At 38.0% G+C, this 14,195-nt stretch overlaps 1 protein-coding gene across 4 annotated transcripts in view; it reads right to left on the bottom strand.

Moving 5' to 3' along the window:
• Positions 1-419: 419 nt before the first annotated feature.
• mcf2lb (mcf.2 cell line derived transforming sequence-like b) overlaps positions 420-14,195 on the bottom strand; it is a 36,833-nt gene continuing 23,057 nt past the window's right edge. For 2 of the 4 annotated variants that reach the window (XM_077579129.1, XM_077579128.1), the window contains exons 15-33: positions 12,339-12,424; positions 11,091-11,157; positions 10,891-11,006; positions 9,760-9,829; positions 9,589-9,681; positions 9,424-9,516; positions 9,207-9,332; positions 7,510-7,731; positions 7,036-7,128; positions 6,867-6,945; positions 6,549-6,621; positions 6,370-6,479; positions 6,116-6,205; positions 5,093-5,152; positions 4,649-4,714; positions 4,026-4,135; positions 2,640-2,752; positions 2,450-2,553; positions 420-1,236 (exon numbers count right to left, since the gene is read on the bottom strand). In XM_077579129.1, the coding sequence (XP_077435255.1) occupies positions 1,157-1,236; positions 2,450-2,553; positions 2,640-2,752; positions 4,026-4,135; positions 4,649-4,714; positions 5,093-5,152; positions 6,116-6,205; positions 6,370-6,479; positions 6,549-6,621; positions 6,867-6,945; positions 7,036-7,128; positions 7,510-7,731; positions 9,207-9,332; positions 9,424-9,516; positions 9,589-9,681; positions 9,760-9,829; positions 10,891-11,006; positions 11,091-11,157; positions 12,339-12,424 (1,851 nt within the window). In that variant the 3' untranslated portion in view covers positions 420-1,156. Of the gene's footprint in view, positions 1,237-2,431; positions 2,554-2,639; positions 2,753-4,025; positions 4,136-4,648; positions 4,715-5,092; positions 5,153-6,115; positions 6,206-6,369; positions 6,480-6,548; positions 6,622-6,866; positions 6,946-7,035; positions 7,129-7,509; positions 7,732-9,206; positions 9,333-9,423; positions 9,517-9,588; positions 9,682-9,759; positions 9,830-10,890; positions 11,007-11,090; positions 11,158-12,338; positions 12,425-14,195 lie in introns of all 4 variants that reach the window. The other 2 variants (XM_077579126.1, XM_077579127.1) reach the window with 2 other exon arrangements.

The raw sequence follows: 14,195 nt of genomic DNA, 5'->3' as shown, positions 1-14,195 counted from the left end.
CTATTAACTAGTTTCAACTGTATGTGAAAAATATAACAATACATGAAAGGAATACTATCTACCCATACTGATAAATCATAAACCACAGACAGGAAGACTTACAACCTTGACAGAAAAATGAAAAAAATAATGAATGACATTTTATCCAAATCATATGTACTTTGAACCACTTCAACAGAAATAACTCAAGAATATAAAAGCATTTATAAAGGAGTTTAAACCAATGAACTCAAGCACAACATGACAGTTTATGGAATGTGGGAGGAAACTAGAGTACCTGGAGAAAGGAGTGGAGAGCATGCAAAAGCAGTCAGGCCTCAGTCAGGTTTAGAAAAGTGAACCTCCCAACTGTGAGGTATTAGTGCATACCACTAATGAGGCAACCTCAGAAACTAATTTATATTACTTACACAAATATATTGTCTGATTTATTATTCTTTTATTTTGAAATATTTATCCTCACACAAAAACAACAAAACATGAGTTAATAATCATCAAGTTTTCTTTTTATACATATACATTTGAAAAAAGTCACTGGGCAGTGACATTACCATAAATAATGTACAATATAGCAGCTTGAATAATAAACATCTCATGACAGGCATTAATAAACAATATCTACATTCAGAGCATGAAGAGAATAAGTTAGCGCTATACAAATAACCTCTGAATATACACGTTTTCTTTTTGTAGATTGTGGTGTACATGTCACACACCAACAGATGATGGCAAAGTATGCTAATGACAGCAAAGGACAAACAAGTAGTAAAAAAATAAGATAGAAGTAAAAGTGACTAAAGTAACATTTGTGTTTTTGTTGCATTTCTTACAAATAAATATGTAATACAGCAGCTAAATTAGCCGTTTGTAATTGTCACTCTTTTAAATGTGCTCTCGCGTTGGCGTTAGATCCTGGGAGATGTGATGAGTGTGGTCCACATCCAGTGATAGATGCATTAACCGAGATCAGTCCTGCTGGCCCGTTACATCTCTAACATTATCGTCACAACTACGTTCCTCCCGCTCAGGACGCAAGATGCTTGAAAATATGCTGGTTTTAATGGTAGGTATCATTAACATATACGGACAGTACAGACAGGGAGGGAGGTAGGGAGTGGCGTGGCGTGGGCGCACACGAGGGAACGTGCTGGCCAGCTCAGGATTTGACGTCTGTGAAAGGCGTGCAGGTTTCACTGCAACTGGATGATGTGCTGAGGTGTTCTGATCCGCTGCCTTCTGTTTCGAAACACACGCGCAAAGTAGAGTCACTGATTGTGATTGATTGATTTTGGCAGTTACCGTTTATGAAATGCAACCATTTCACACACAAATAACTTTGAGAAAACTGTGTTGCTAACCAAAACAGAAGCACGTCAACAAATGAGTGTGAGGGCTTACTGCATGTTGTGAATGTACAAGATGGCTTTGCCTTATGTAATCTACCATTTTGAGTTTCTTATTTCTGCCTTAATTTTTGGCACATTTGCAACATTTTTTGCCCCATAATAAAAAAAAATCTCGATTTTAACGTTTTACTTTGACTTAGTTGGAAAACTTCAGCCACATTGTTTAATATTATTCCAATAAAGTCTAAAAGACACCAACGGCCATCTTAAGCTAAGTAAATACACGACCTAGGGCCAATAATTACTGAATTACGGCCTAACTACATTTTGTAGCTTTTGAAAAAAACAAAAACATTTTGTGGTTGTTTTGTTTTCACTGTTCAATTTGGTTAAGCAGGATTCGACAAAAAGGAGGAAGCGGGAGGAATTTGTTTAATTTTGCAAGGAATCTGGATAAAAGGTGAATAAGCAAGAATCAACAATATAATAACAATATAAGAAGGAATCGCATTTCTACTTTGGGTGAATTTAGGCTACATTTAAATGTTGCTAACAGTTTGGCGATTGCATACTCTACCTTTAAAGCATGCAGGTATACCTAATAAAGTGACAATAGAGTACAAACTGAACTTTCACAATTCGCCACCCCAGATTCACCTATTCGATTTTGAAAAATATTTAGTTTAGGATCTGTTTTCTTTTTTTGGGAGCCAACCCCTGTTTTGATGGAAAATGGTTATTGGCAGTATATGCACATTCATTTAAAGAAAACAAAAAAACAAAATCAATACAAACTGGTATCATTTATTCATGGATTTTCGCTATTTGCGGGCCCAGTCACTAGTGATGGGAAAATGAAGCTTCATGAAACACTTGCGATATTTATTTACTACTCAAGATGGTGCTTTTGGTTTAAAGATAAAGAAATTGATTACATTTCCACTGCATCTTTAAACCATGAGCGCCATCTAAAAAGAGTTTTAAAAAAATATCGCAAGTGGTTCACGAAGCTTCATTTTCCATCACTACCGCTCACTATCTCCCGCATATAGCGTTAGCCCATAATGTATAGTGTATGTCCTCACCCCTTCCGATTTTGGTACCTGAGCTGTTAAGTGACTGGCACGACTTGGACTTTGCAATGAGGGTAACCAAATTCGCAGTGGCCATCCAGCCCTCAGTGGAGGTGTTCAGGTTACGCACTAACCTGTAACAAACATACACAGATACACACTGTGCATTATTTGTGATTAATGATTGGATGTTCAGTGATAGAGGGCAAGTGTGGCTCACCACTGTCCATTCTCCCCCTCCTTCAACAGCTCCACTACGTCTCCGCTTTTCACCGCCACCTCTTGGGTGGAACCCTTCTCGTAGTCGCCCGTCGCCGTGTACTTACCAGTGCACTGTTCACAAAGATATAAGTGTTAGGTGATCAGACACATCTGCTCAATTGTATCTCTTTTGAGAAAGTTGCCAACTTTCCCCCAAAACACAAAAATCCCTCCACCCCACTCAAAAAAACAATGACAGATCATTTTAAAGAAAGACCAGAGAAGAAGAAAAAAAGAAGACCTACATATCACAATATATAATTTCTTTACAGTTTCTTATCTCCAACCCTGGTATCAGTCGCAGCAAGTACCGCTACTTTGAAATAAGGCCAAGTATCAACCCAATAATGATACCGGGTATCGGTACTCGCCCACGTAATAACCTATAAATCATGTGAAAACTGTAATATGAAATCATATAAAAATAATATACTTATAATATAGTCAAAGGTGTGAACATCCCAGCCCATAACTTTAGCCCAAGAAATAGTCACATTCCAAATTTGTGTTCCACAAACTTTATTTGCTGCTTTATCATTTTAAAATTTGTTTGTGTTAAAAATAATAATAAACATTCACTGAGTTTTGAAGTGCTTTATTATTGTATGCAAAAAGTCTAATATTTACTATGTTGACCCTTCTACGGACCCCTTTTCTGTTTGTTATAGATCACATCACATTAAGAATTTTGAAAATGAATTTTGGGTTTTGAAAATGTTTACCTTTTTTTTTGTGTTGGAAAAAAGGCCCTTTTGACCAACGTCCTTGTGTGATATCACCTCTAGAAAATCTAGTGAAAAAACGGCTTCAAATTGGAGACGCGCCAGTGTTACAGTGACTTGTCCTAAAAACGCTACTTAGCACAAATGCAACATAATTAACGACAAGAGCAGCGTGGGCATTAGAATAAGTCATGAACTTGTAATCATTTTTCCCACCCAGAATTTATCTATATTTAGGATTTAGGGTGAGATTGATGGGTGTGAGAGTGACGGGCCTGGAGTGTAAGAGGGTTGTTGGTTGGGAACTGGGATGATTGTTGTTTTTAGACAGTTTTCTTGGGGTTCACCCTTTTTAGCACCCGTTTCACACCTCATGTTCCTCTTACTTACATTTGCTATGATGTGTTTTTTTTTTTTTGCCATTCATTTGAATGCACTCAATTGAAACACCACTGTTGTTTTTTTGCAATGAAAAATTCATAAAATATATTGGAAGTAGATACACCTGTAACATTATTTCAAAATGAATAAATACGAGCACAGTAAGAAAAAAAAAAAATATGCATCAATCCGAGACACAGCTGACATAAATGGTACAAAACATGAAACTGCGCATGTCTCACCAGCTTCTTGGCATTGTCGTCTTCTGGGTCAGAGTTGAGAGGATCCTCACCACTGGAGTAGCCTTCGTGCTCCTCTGACGCGTCCATGGAGAGAGAGGCCTTGTTCCAGCCTGAGGCGAGAGAAGAGGAAGCAGAACAAAATGTTACAATTTTTCCTAGATTGTTGTCATGTAAACATTCAAGAAAGCAGGCATACTATGCAATTTAAGCCTCTAACGCCAAACATGTCATATTAAATACAAGACATTTTGTGACTTCTATTTCACTAATATTATATTTTTTTCCCTATTAAAACCCTGACGTATATGATCTGACACATGCATTGCACGGATAATCCATTAGAGGGCAGTATCATCCAAAAATACTAATATGTTTGATATGTCTGTTTATTATAATATTTTTGACAGTAATAAATGTAGGGATTTAAAGCCTTGTGACCGGATGTATCAAATATAACACAAATCCAAAAATTATTTTCAAATATTTTTTTGTTTGTTTGTTCAAAAGGACCAATAAATACTCTATTTACATGGAATCAGATTTTTTTCCCCCTCATATATTTCATGTTTCAGGCTTTAATGAAGGACACCGCCATGAATGGATGCATGGATATTGGAAGTTACCTTTAAAGCCAAACGGCGTCGGGTCGCTCTGACGCTTAGTCTTGTGATCTGGGCTGGTCGGGGAGCCTAAAAATATTTGTCCCAAAGCAGTTTGTGTGTTAGAACACTAAAGAGAGACCACATCATTCAAAATGTGCCACAACACAAACTCTATAAGCAACAAGTGGAGCAAGGAGTAATTTTTTTTCCTACTGTTTTCCTTCTATTTGGTTACGGAGTGAAGCACAGGTGACAGTATGCGAAAACATCACAAGTTTCACGTCTGGGGCGTATTTTACAAGGACATCTACATTTTATATTTTGTATCTAAACCACTATTTATCAACACACTGGGTGAGAAGAGCTCACAATTCCTACTGTGATTTTGCCAGCAAAGTGTCTCATTTGCTGTGGGAAAACATCAAGGCTGCACTGAATGACACTGCTACTGCTGCTGTGTGATACCTGGACACAGCAGAATGCTGATGGGCAAGGTGAAACTTTTATCATCTGTGCTCGGCGGCTCTGTGGAGGTAAGCATGCAATGTTGGATTTCACAATGAATCACTGTGATGAACTGACTCTATAATTATTTTGCCTCTAAGATTTTGATTCACAGTTAAATATCTGGAGAAAAAGCAAATTGCAGTGAATTAGATCATCACTTTTTTCTTAAACTAGTTGTGATTTAGCAAGATTGACACGAGACACTGCACCAACCTAAAACTGTGATTAAATTGCCTTTTTTTTTTCAGTGTAAAGGGCTCTCTTAAAAATTCCCATTCAAGGACAGCACAAAACTGCTGAACAAGAAACCAACATTAAGTGCAAGAACTAATTTTGTACACCCCCCACCCCCTCCACAAAAATCAACTCACTCAAAATTTTAATATACGTTTGTCCTACATATTTCAAATCTGTAAACAATTATAAGGCCTATTCACTTTGTAGTATCGGGCAGTAAGACACAGTATAAGCGCAACTATGAAATGCCTGCCATCTATTGGTGAATGGTGTGATGACAACTGGGATTTGGTTCTCCGTTTGTCATGGAAAAAGTGTATTGAATGTTTATCAGCATTTTTGTGTGTGAAGAATTTGTTGGGTTTGTAACAAAGAAAAAAAAAATCAAAATTTGCCAGTTGCCCTATTTTTTTGCTATGTAGGGTCTGTAGTTTATTTATTTTTTGGTATACCGTAGTTGTGTTATTCATTTTGGTGGCGTGGCACCATCAATAAAATGTGTCTGTTATTATTCCCGAAAGGTTGAGTGCTATGCAGTTTAAAAAAAAAAAATCTAAAAACATCACAGGGTCGTAACATATGAATATACCTTACAATAACTAGACATGTTAATGTTATTTCCTACAATTTCTTAAAATGACTTTCTGGACATGTGCTCCACTAAATGAATGTCAAGCTGAATGTCGAACTTCTCACAATAGGCATGATGATCTGATGTGATGGGCCAAAATGACCTGCAGTTACCTTTCTGAGCTTTGAGGTTACTGAAGCCCTGTAAAGTAAAGCGCTTTTTAGCTGCAGCGCTTCTGTCTGAGGTCGGGCTTGTGGCTCTCTCTTCCGACCCGGAGGAAATGCAAGAGGAACAGGCAGATAATACAGAAATAGAGGAAAGACGCAAGGTAAGTTAAAAGACACTCAAAGGAAGGAAAAGTGAGGAAAGACATGATTCAGACAACATGCATGCATGGATGAAGCATGAAACAATCCTGGAAGGTCACCTTTTCCTGCTGACTTTGGCAAAGGAGAGGAATTGGCATCAAGGCTGCACTGCTCTGCTTTCCTCTCGTCTCCTTTCTTCAAACTCCTCTGACCCATCTTGAATGGACTGCTGCAGGACACAAGTCAAGAATTTTGACCTTGAGAACATCACTTTCATTAGGAGTAAAATCACACTTACCTTTGATTCTCAGGTCCTCCTGCCACTGGGGGACATTGGATAACCTGATCTGGCGCCCTCTGTTGACTTGCTTCTAATCATAGGATAAACATTTACTGGACGTCCACTTGTAAGAGTTAATCAGTTGATCATCATCAATTATTCAATTTCAGTCAATTTTATCAGTATTTATATTTTTTGCTCAATTTTTGCTTGGTGGTGTGGAGAGAGAGTTTCCTAATGTAAAATGGGTGCCTTGTCTCAATAAAGGTTGAAATGGGACAAAAATTCCTAGCAATAGGCAAAGCTGATGTTGTGATTAGAAATGACTATATTGACCTCTACATGCTTCCAGCTGAGTTGTTAAAACCTTCCTGATCTCCTTCACCCAGGTTGTTTTCACTTCAGTCGTCGGTGCCTGAAATGTCAAGCACACATGCAACACGTTAGCACATTTTTTCTTTGTACTAACTTACTATCATTGGAAGTTATTAGGATGTCAACATGCCTGCACAATATAGACTTCTTCTCTGGAGTTACACCAAATTTCAAACTTCTTGTTGTCCCCTTTAGCATTTTCGGTAATGCCCACAGCGTTCATCTGTCGAAGCAGGAAATCCAGTGAAATTTCAAATAACACACCAAGCAAACAGAAATAAGGGAATACAGTCGACTCCCGCTCTTTGTCAGGGGGATAGGAACTGGGCTGGCCTGCAAATAGCAAAAATTTGCGTAAAATTCCCACTGAAATGTAATTGTGGGGGGGGGGGGGGAAGCTTTAAAAACATTCTGATTAACATCGTCTTCTGAAAAATCACTATGTTTTCTAAGGCCTAAAAACTAAAAATTGAGGGGGGAAAAAATGCAAAACAAACAAACAGAGAAAAACAAATATTGAAAAAAATCTACGACTAAGCAAATCCGCAGGTGCCGAAGTGAGTATTCGGGGTCGACTGTACGCCGCGAATGGAGAGGCGCTCACGCTGAGTGACTGCTTGAAGCTGTACGAGGGAGCCTTCTCGTAGCCCTCGCCGCTCTCCTCCCTTCGTTTACAGAAGAGCAGGGCCTTCTCGTGTAGGAAGATGTGTCTCTGCATGGGCTTGAAGCGCGCCAGGTCCTTGACCTTGGCGTGGCCTTTCTTATGCTCCGTCCACACGCTGAACGAGCCCTGCATCAGCAGCTTGCCCAAATCACTCAGGTTGCCCTGGTAAGAGAAAGACAGAATGGATTTGACACGTGTCTTCTTCAGTCACACTTCCATTAAATTGAATGGAAAGTGGATGGAAAAAATGAATCATGATCTGTTTTCAACACAGGGTGTGATGGTTGATGATGATAAATGTGTCTCAATTACTGTATTTCCTTAAATAGCAACACAGGCCCTACTTGAACAAATAAATGCCTCACCTCACATAAAAGCCTCATTATTTCCCTTCAGGGAAACTTTAAAGGGGAAGTCAACCTTAAACAGTTCTTGACAATAATATGTTATATGTGACATCACTAGTCTAAACACGACATTCTGATTAATATATTTTTGAAATATGAGCTAAGCAGCAAAATCCAGCCATTTTTATCCATCTCAGGGGGCGGCCATTTTGCCACTTGCTGTCGACTGAAGATGACATCACAGTTGCTCAGGCGACGATTACAGCTCACCTGTTTTCTGAAGCTGAGCTGTGATTGGTTGTTACCTGGGGCCTGAGCAAGTGGGATGTCATTTTCACTCGACAGCAAGTGGAAAAATGGCCGCCTTCTGATAATGATAAAAACTGGATTTTGCTGCTTAACTCTTATTCCGATAACACAATATTGACCAGAATACCGTATTTAGACGAGTGGGGCTGCATAGAACATATTATTGTCAAAACATTTTTTGGGGGGTTGACGTCCCCTAAAACAGGTGATACCCATAAGTTGGCTTCACTCTGACATCGGATACCACCATGTGTCATAAACTTTATTACCAAAAGAACACACCGGTGGTGCTTTAAATATTTATTAAATCACAAGTCTGACCCATTGGCACAAATTCAATAGTCATAACACTGCTGATGTAATATAGGCTACTTAAGCACAATAACATAAAATAATATGAAAATAATAGATTATAAATATACTATCTGAACAAACAATTTCTATTTCTAAAATTAATATATTAAAAAAATATTCGGTTAAATATATAAATGGTATAGAAAATGGATGGCTTCTTAGAAAAATAAAGGCCTGGAACTCTAAAGTGAGAAACTAAAATGTAACCACACAGAAGACAACGACCAACAACAAAGTACAGCCACCATTGTGTGTTCTTCACAATAGAATATTTTTGTTGTTGTTTTCTTTCAAGTTTTTAACTTCCTCCTACCCCCTTTGAACATATAAACTCTTTTCTTCCTATTCTTGTTTTTCTTTTTTACTTCAACTTATATTTTATACTTGTAATGTGTTTTGTGTTTTATTTATGTTTATACGTTCAATAAAACCATAAACCAAACCAATTAAATTCTAGTTGTAGCACGGAACAGACGATTCCGTCAAGCAGTTAATGTTAACCTGAAGCAGGGTGAGCAGCTCCAACTTCAAGGTACCATGCATGTTGTTTGTGCTTTGGATGCCTTACCAACATTTTTTTTCATCCTGGCAAATATTGATGATTCTTTGCCCTGTATATTGTCTCACCTCATATCCTGTAATGGCGATGAGGTGCATAGAGTCATTGACAGCCTTAAGTATGCCCAAGATGGCTGTTAAAGCCTCTTGCAGGTCATCTGTACCGTCACAGCTTTTACTGTACTTTAGCATTTCCTGCAAGAAGCAAAAAATACAAATAACTTCCGTTTTTTTTTTAATCACAACAATTGTACTGTAGTTTGAGGCTAAAAGACGACATGTATACCTTCAAAAGCAGCTGGTATTTTGTGATTCTCTGCACAGGCTTCAGCAAATAAGAATCCAAGCCAAGTTTGTGCTCCAGCTTTTTCTGACATTCCTGGCGGAGATTGTAAAATAAAGATGTCAATCACTCAAGCAAAATATAAACATATGCATGTGATGACAGTACCTGGAAGAAGACCGAGTCGGAGCACTGTCTCCAGAGGCTTTCGGAGCGAGGCTTGTTGTGACAGTATTTCTCGTAGATCTGCAAGTCTGTCATCTAAGCGAGGAAAGAGAAGTTTTGTTAAATAAAGACTCATGTTTTCCACCTTCTTGCACAAGGCGTTCATTTGCTCACCCTTTCCAGGAAACATCTCCCAACCAGCTCTGGACAGTCTGCGTACAGCTCTAACTCCCTGAGAAATGTCCTGGAAAATAAAGATGGAATGACTATTGATGAAGGTGCTGATTAGAGTTTTACTACTCGTAATGACTGATTTTTGTGTCCATTTTAACAGCATTTTGGAAAACAATGAAAACTCAAAAATAAAATGCACCATTTGGAAACCAGCCAAAAATGTGGGCATAACATGCCTTGATCAAAAAGGGAGGTTTAATAATCAATTTATTTTATTGATAATTTCTCTTTACACTTGTATGACTAAGGCTACGTTCACACTGCATGTATTAATGCTCAATTCCAATTTATTGGTGAAATCTATTTTTTTTGAGTGAGCGTTCACATTACATGTTAATTGCAACCTCAGTCTGTCTGCTGTGTGGACGTAATGCGTCCCCAAAGTGACCCGCGTGCGCAGAAGAAGATACAAACTCACAACGCTGTGTTTGCGGAAGTAAATACGTATGGTCCAGCGTGTCTCTCATATCTACAGAGGTGACGCAGGAGGAGGTAGAAATTATATTTTGTGAAAATGAGGCGAGCCCGTTCAAGCTCCTCATCTCACGGAGACGTCTCCTTTTTTTCGGATGTCATGCCATTGCCGCCATCACCACAAATGTCAACTTTATGCTTCATGTTTCAAGTCAGATTAAATTAAAGTCAAACATAAAGTCACAAGTGTTACAAGAGACAACTTTGCATATTCACGTACGTCTCCCGAGCAATGCTTCTACTCAAGTGACAGGTAAACGAGCTCGTCTCCACCTGGTGAATAGAAACACCCGTGGCTAAAGCCAAACTATTTCAAGGTTTTTACTCTCTGGAGCTGCAGCCCCCAACCCTGCCTGTGATAAAAACCTAATATTATAAAATAAATATTGTGGTTAAGTTAAAAACAACTGTAACTATAGCCTCGATGCAAGGGCATTATTACATACTACTACGTCAGGTGATTCGGAGTTGCCATGGTAACAGCAGAATACAACTTAGTGCAGCAGCAAAAGTGCTTGGAATCAGTAAAGAGCCATTCAATTTGAAGCTCAAAATAAAGGTAGGCTCATCATTAACAGATAGAGGACAATCCCTCACCTCTTGTGGAAGTGGTAGATTTCTGGCATGTTGCCAAACAAAACCTCCTTCTTGTTCTGCAAATGTGGGGGGATGAGGTGTGCCATGGCCGCGTTATCCATCTCAGACGCATAGCCCTGCAATAAACAATAACTCAGCTGATAACGGTAGTGGCACAAAAGGATGTTGTATAACATGTATAAAGTGTTGTGGGGTAGAACCTGCAAGACACACAGCAGTTCCTCCACATAAGCCCTCTCCGTTTCCAGCAGCTCGTTCATGACGTGCCTGCAAACAGGAAGAGAGAGAGACAATCGTTTCCAAACAGTCTTTTTCTTTTTTTAAACCCTCTTGGTTAAACCTCTCAGTTTGTCTGTGCAACAGCAATTAATTTTTTTCAGTACTGGCAAAGTGGCAGTTTGCATTATGATGGATATTTATTGAAACTTGCAGTCGGACAGAACGGGGTTTAATGGGGGAGCGGACGGAGAAAAATAAACAATTAAAGACAGGAAATCAGTTGTAGGGGAAATTAACAAAACAAAGTAGGCTACTGTACATACTACTGTCACATTGGAGTCTGGTTCTATATGGGACAATAGTAAAAGAAGCACAGGATGATGTACAGTAGGATAGGAGAAGACAAGACAGGGACAACGGATGGTGGAACTGGCTGAGCATTGGAGTGTGGCGGGAGAGGCTGTATACATTTTAAACACCTGTAGCGTGCAAGTGAGGGCACAGCTGAAGAAGCTCGCAAGATCATAAGAGTTGTTTATAGTAATTAAGTAGTGGCCCCATCCAAGCAACTGAATCCCATGATTGTGTCTACGGGCACATGTAATGATATTTTTACCGATAATGCATACTTACCATTATTGGTTATTTATTACATTTTCAAGGTGGGCCTTTGTTTCTCAAAACTGATCATGTAAAACCTGACAGATAATGTAATAAATGTGGTAGTGTGTCAGATGAGTTCCTGCCTCACAACAGCAACAGGTACATGCAACTGTCATGTAATGGCGTCACACTTGGGGCAAAGTGAATACATGTCAAATGAGCAATATGAATTTTTTTTATTAATGTATCAGACAGGATTTTTTTTCTATATTACCGGTGAAATTATTACATTTGTTTTTCTTACATTTTTGATCGAGTCAAGTGCAAATTTGATTACATTTTCAGGAAATTATTACATTATAGGGTGCCACAGGCCTCAAAACCGGCCACCAGCAGGAGAGCCAGGCACCCACCGCCACCCCTTAACAGGGCACTCCAATGGATGCCAGCTGGCACCACCCCAAAGCCCAGGGCAGGATAGCCACCAGGACGCACAGAGAGGGCAAAACCCCAAGGTGGGAAAGGAGGAAGAACCCCACCCCACCGAGGCCCCCTCCACAAGAGGTCAAGAAGAGAAGATCTTCAATACATGCTTGTGGCCAAACAGTCCTAAGTCTGATGCTTACCTCCTGAGCACTGCCAGGTTCTCCTCCTCCTCCGATAAGGACCCGTGTCTGCGTTTACCCTCTCCATTCTGCAGTTGTCTGTCTCCCTTGGGAATACAAGTAAAAGTATAAGAGTGGCATGGACAGTGTCTTTAACAGGGGTCTGCAACCTGCTGCTCTGGAGCCACATGTGGCTTTTTAGTCCCTCTCCTGTGGCTCCCTGTGGATCTGTAATTTTTTTTGTAGAAATTACAAATATATATTTTTTACATATTTATTAATTTTTTTTAGATAAAATATTCTTTGAATAATTTAAAAATTTTGATTGAAAAAAATAATAATTTAATATTCAAAAAATGTCCAAATTTATAAGTTATCAGGAAAAAAGAGACAAAAGGTTTTTACAACCTTTTTAAAAAATAACTGAAAATGTCCAAAAAGTGAACATAAAAGGTCCAAAAAGGAAGAAGAAAAACATAAAATTATCATATTATGCACACAAAATTGTCAAAAAAGTCAGAAAATGTATTGTACAAAAAGGGAGAAAACGCTCAAAAAGAAACCATAAAATATTAAAATGTCCAAAAACAAAGAAGGCAGAAAATTACCATATAATGTACACAAAATAAATAAATAAATTAATTAAATTAAATAAATTAAAAAGTCCAAACATTTTTTTTTTTAAGTCAGAAAAGAAAATGTTCAAAAACAGGGATGTGATTTGACCAAAGTGAAATTATCTGAAAATTTAGCCGGGGGTCTGGGGGCCGCTGGCACCCAGCTAGGTCCAGGGAAGCCCCCCGGAGGCTCATGGGTTTTCCGTGTTTTTAAGTACTTTCAATGCACTCACATGACAAAGAAATAGACAAAACAACAGCATAAATTTTCAATGTATATTGAACTATCCCATATAAAATGGCAGTTTTAGTCAACTCAAAAATCAGTCACATTCAAAAACATTGGACTGCCTTTGCTTTTAAAAACTATCACTGAGAATATCATCATATCTAACTAATGTGATTACTAAGTTAACACATAAATAATGTTGAAGAGTTCAAATTTCATGAACAAATAATTGTATCATGACCAAATGAAAAGTAACTCATATTAGAGCATACCACAAATGTCTTTGTTATAGCAGAAGATGTTATCTGTCGGAGTCATGTGCATACACAATGAACTACTATAAAATAAAAAAAAAATAAAAAATAAAAAAAATCAGATTTTTTTTTTTGGGGGGGAAGATAAAAAAAGCGGAATTCCGCGAATTAGCGGAAAAATCACATCCCTGTCAAAAAGTAACCATAAAATATCCAAATAGGAAGAGGAAAAACATAAAATTACAATATTATGCACACAAAATTGCTCAAAAAAGTAAGAAATTCATCTTAAAAAAAGTCAGGAAAGGAAACGCCATATAAATGCACACAAAATTGCAAAAAAAAAAAATAAAGTCAGAAATTTGTTTTAAAAAAGGCAGGAAATAATGCTCAAAAAGCAACTATAAAATGTCCAAAATAAGAAATCCCCAAAATTACCATAAAATGTCCACAAAATTGCCCAAAATGGGAGAAAAATGATAGAAAAAAATAGCTACAAAAATAGCTACAAAAAAAGCACAAAAAAAAGCCATTAAATGTCCAAAAAAGGAAAAAGGCAGAAAATAACCATATGTGCATAAAATTGCCAAAAATGTGAGAAATTTTACACAAAGGCCGTAAAGTCTAACAATGGATGAAAAACAAAAGACTAAAGGCCGAAGAAAATGAATCTCAAAGTATTGGATATTGCATATTTTCTGTTATGGTGAAACTCTAATTACTGGTGGGTACATGGGCCCTTATACTAACACTAACGCAGTGTTTTGTTCATCACAGT

The sequence above is a fragment of the Vanacampus margaritifer genome, chromosome 11, assembly GCF_051991255.1.
Source record: "Vanacampus margaritifer isolate UIUO_Vmar chromosome 11, RoL_Vmar_1.0, whole genome shotgun sequence".
Lineage (NCBI taxonomy): Eukaryota > Metazoa > Chordata > Actinopteri > Syngnathiformes > Syngnathidae > Vanacampus > Vanacampus margaritifer.
Note: the sequence above shows the minus strand (reverse complement) of the source record. Positions and strands in the feature narration are given on the sequence as shown.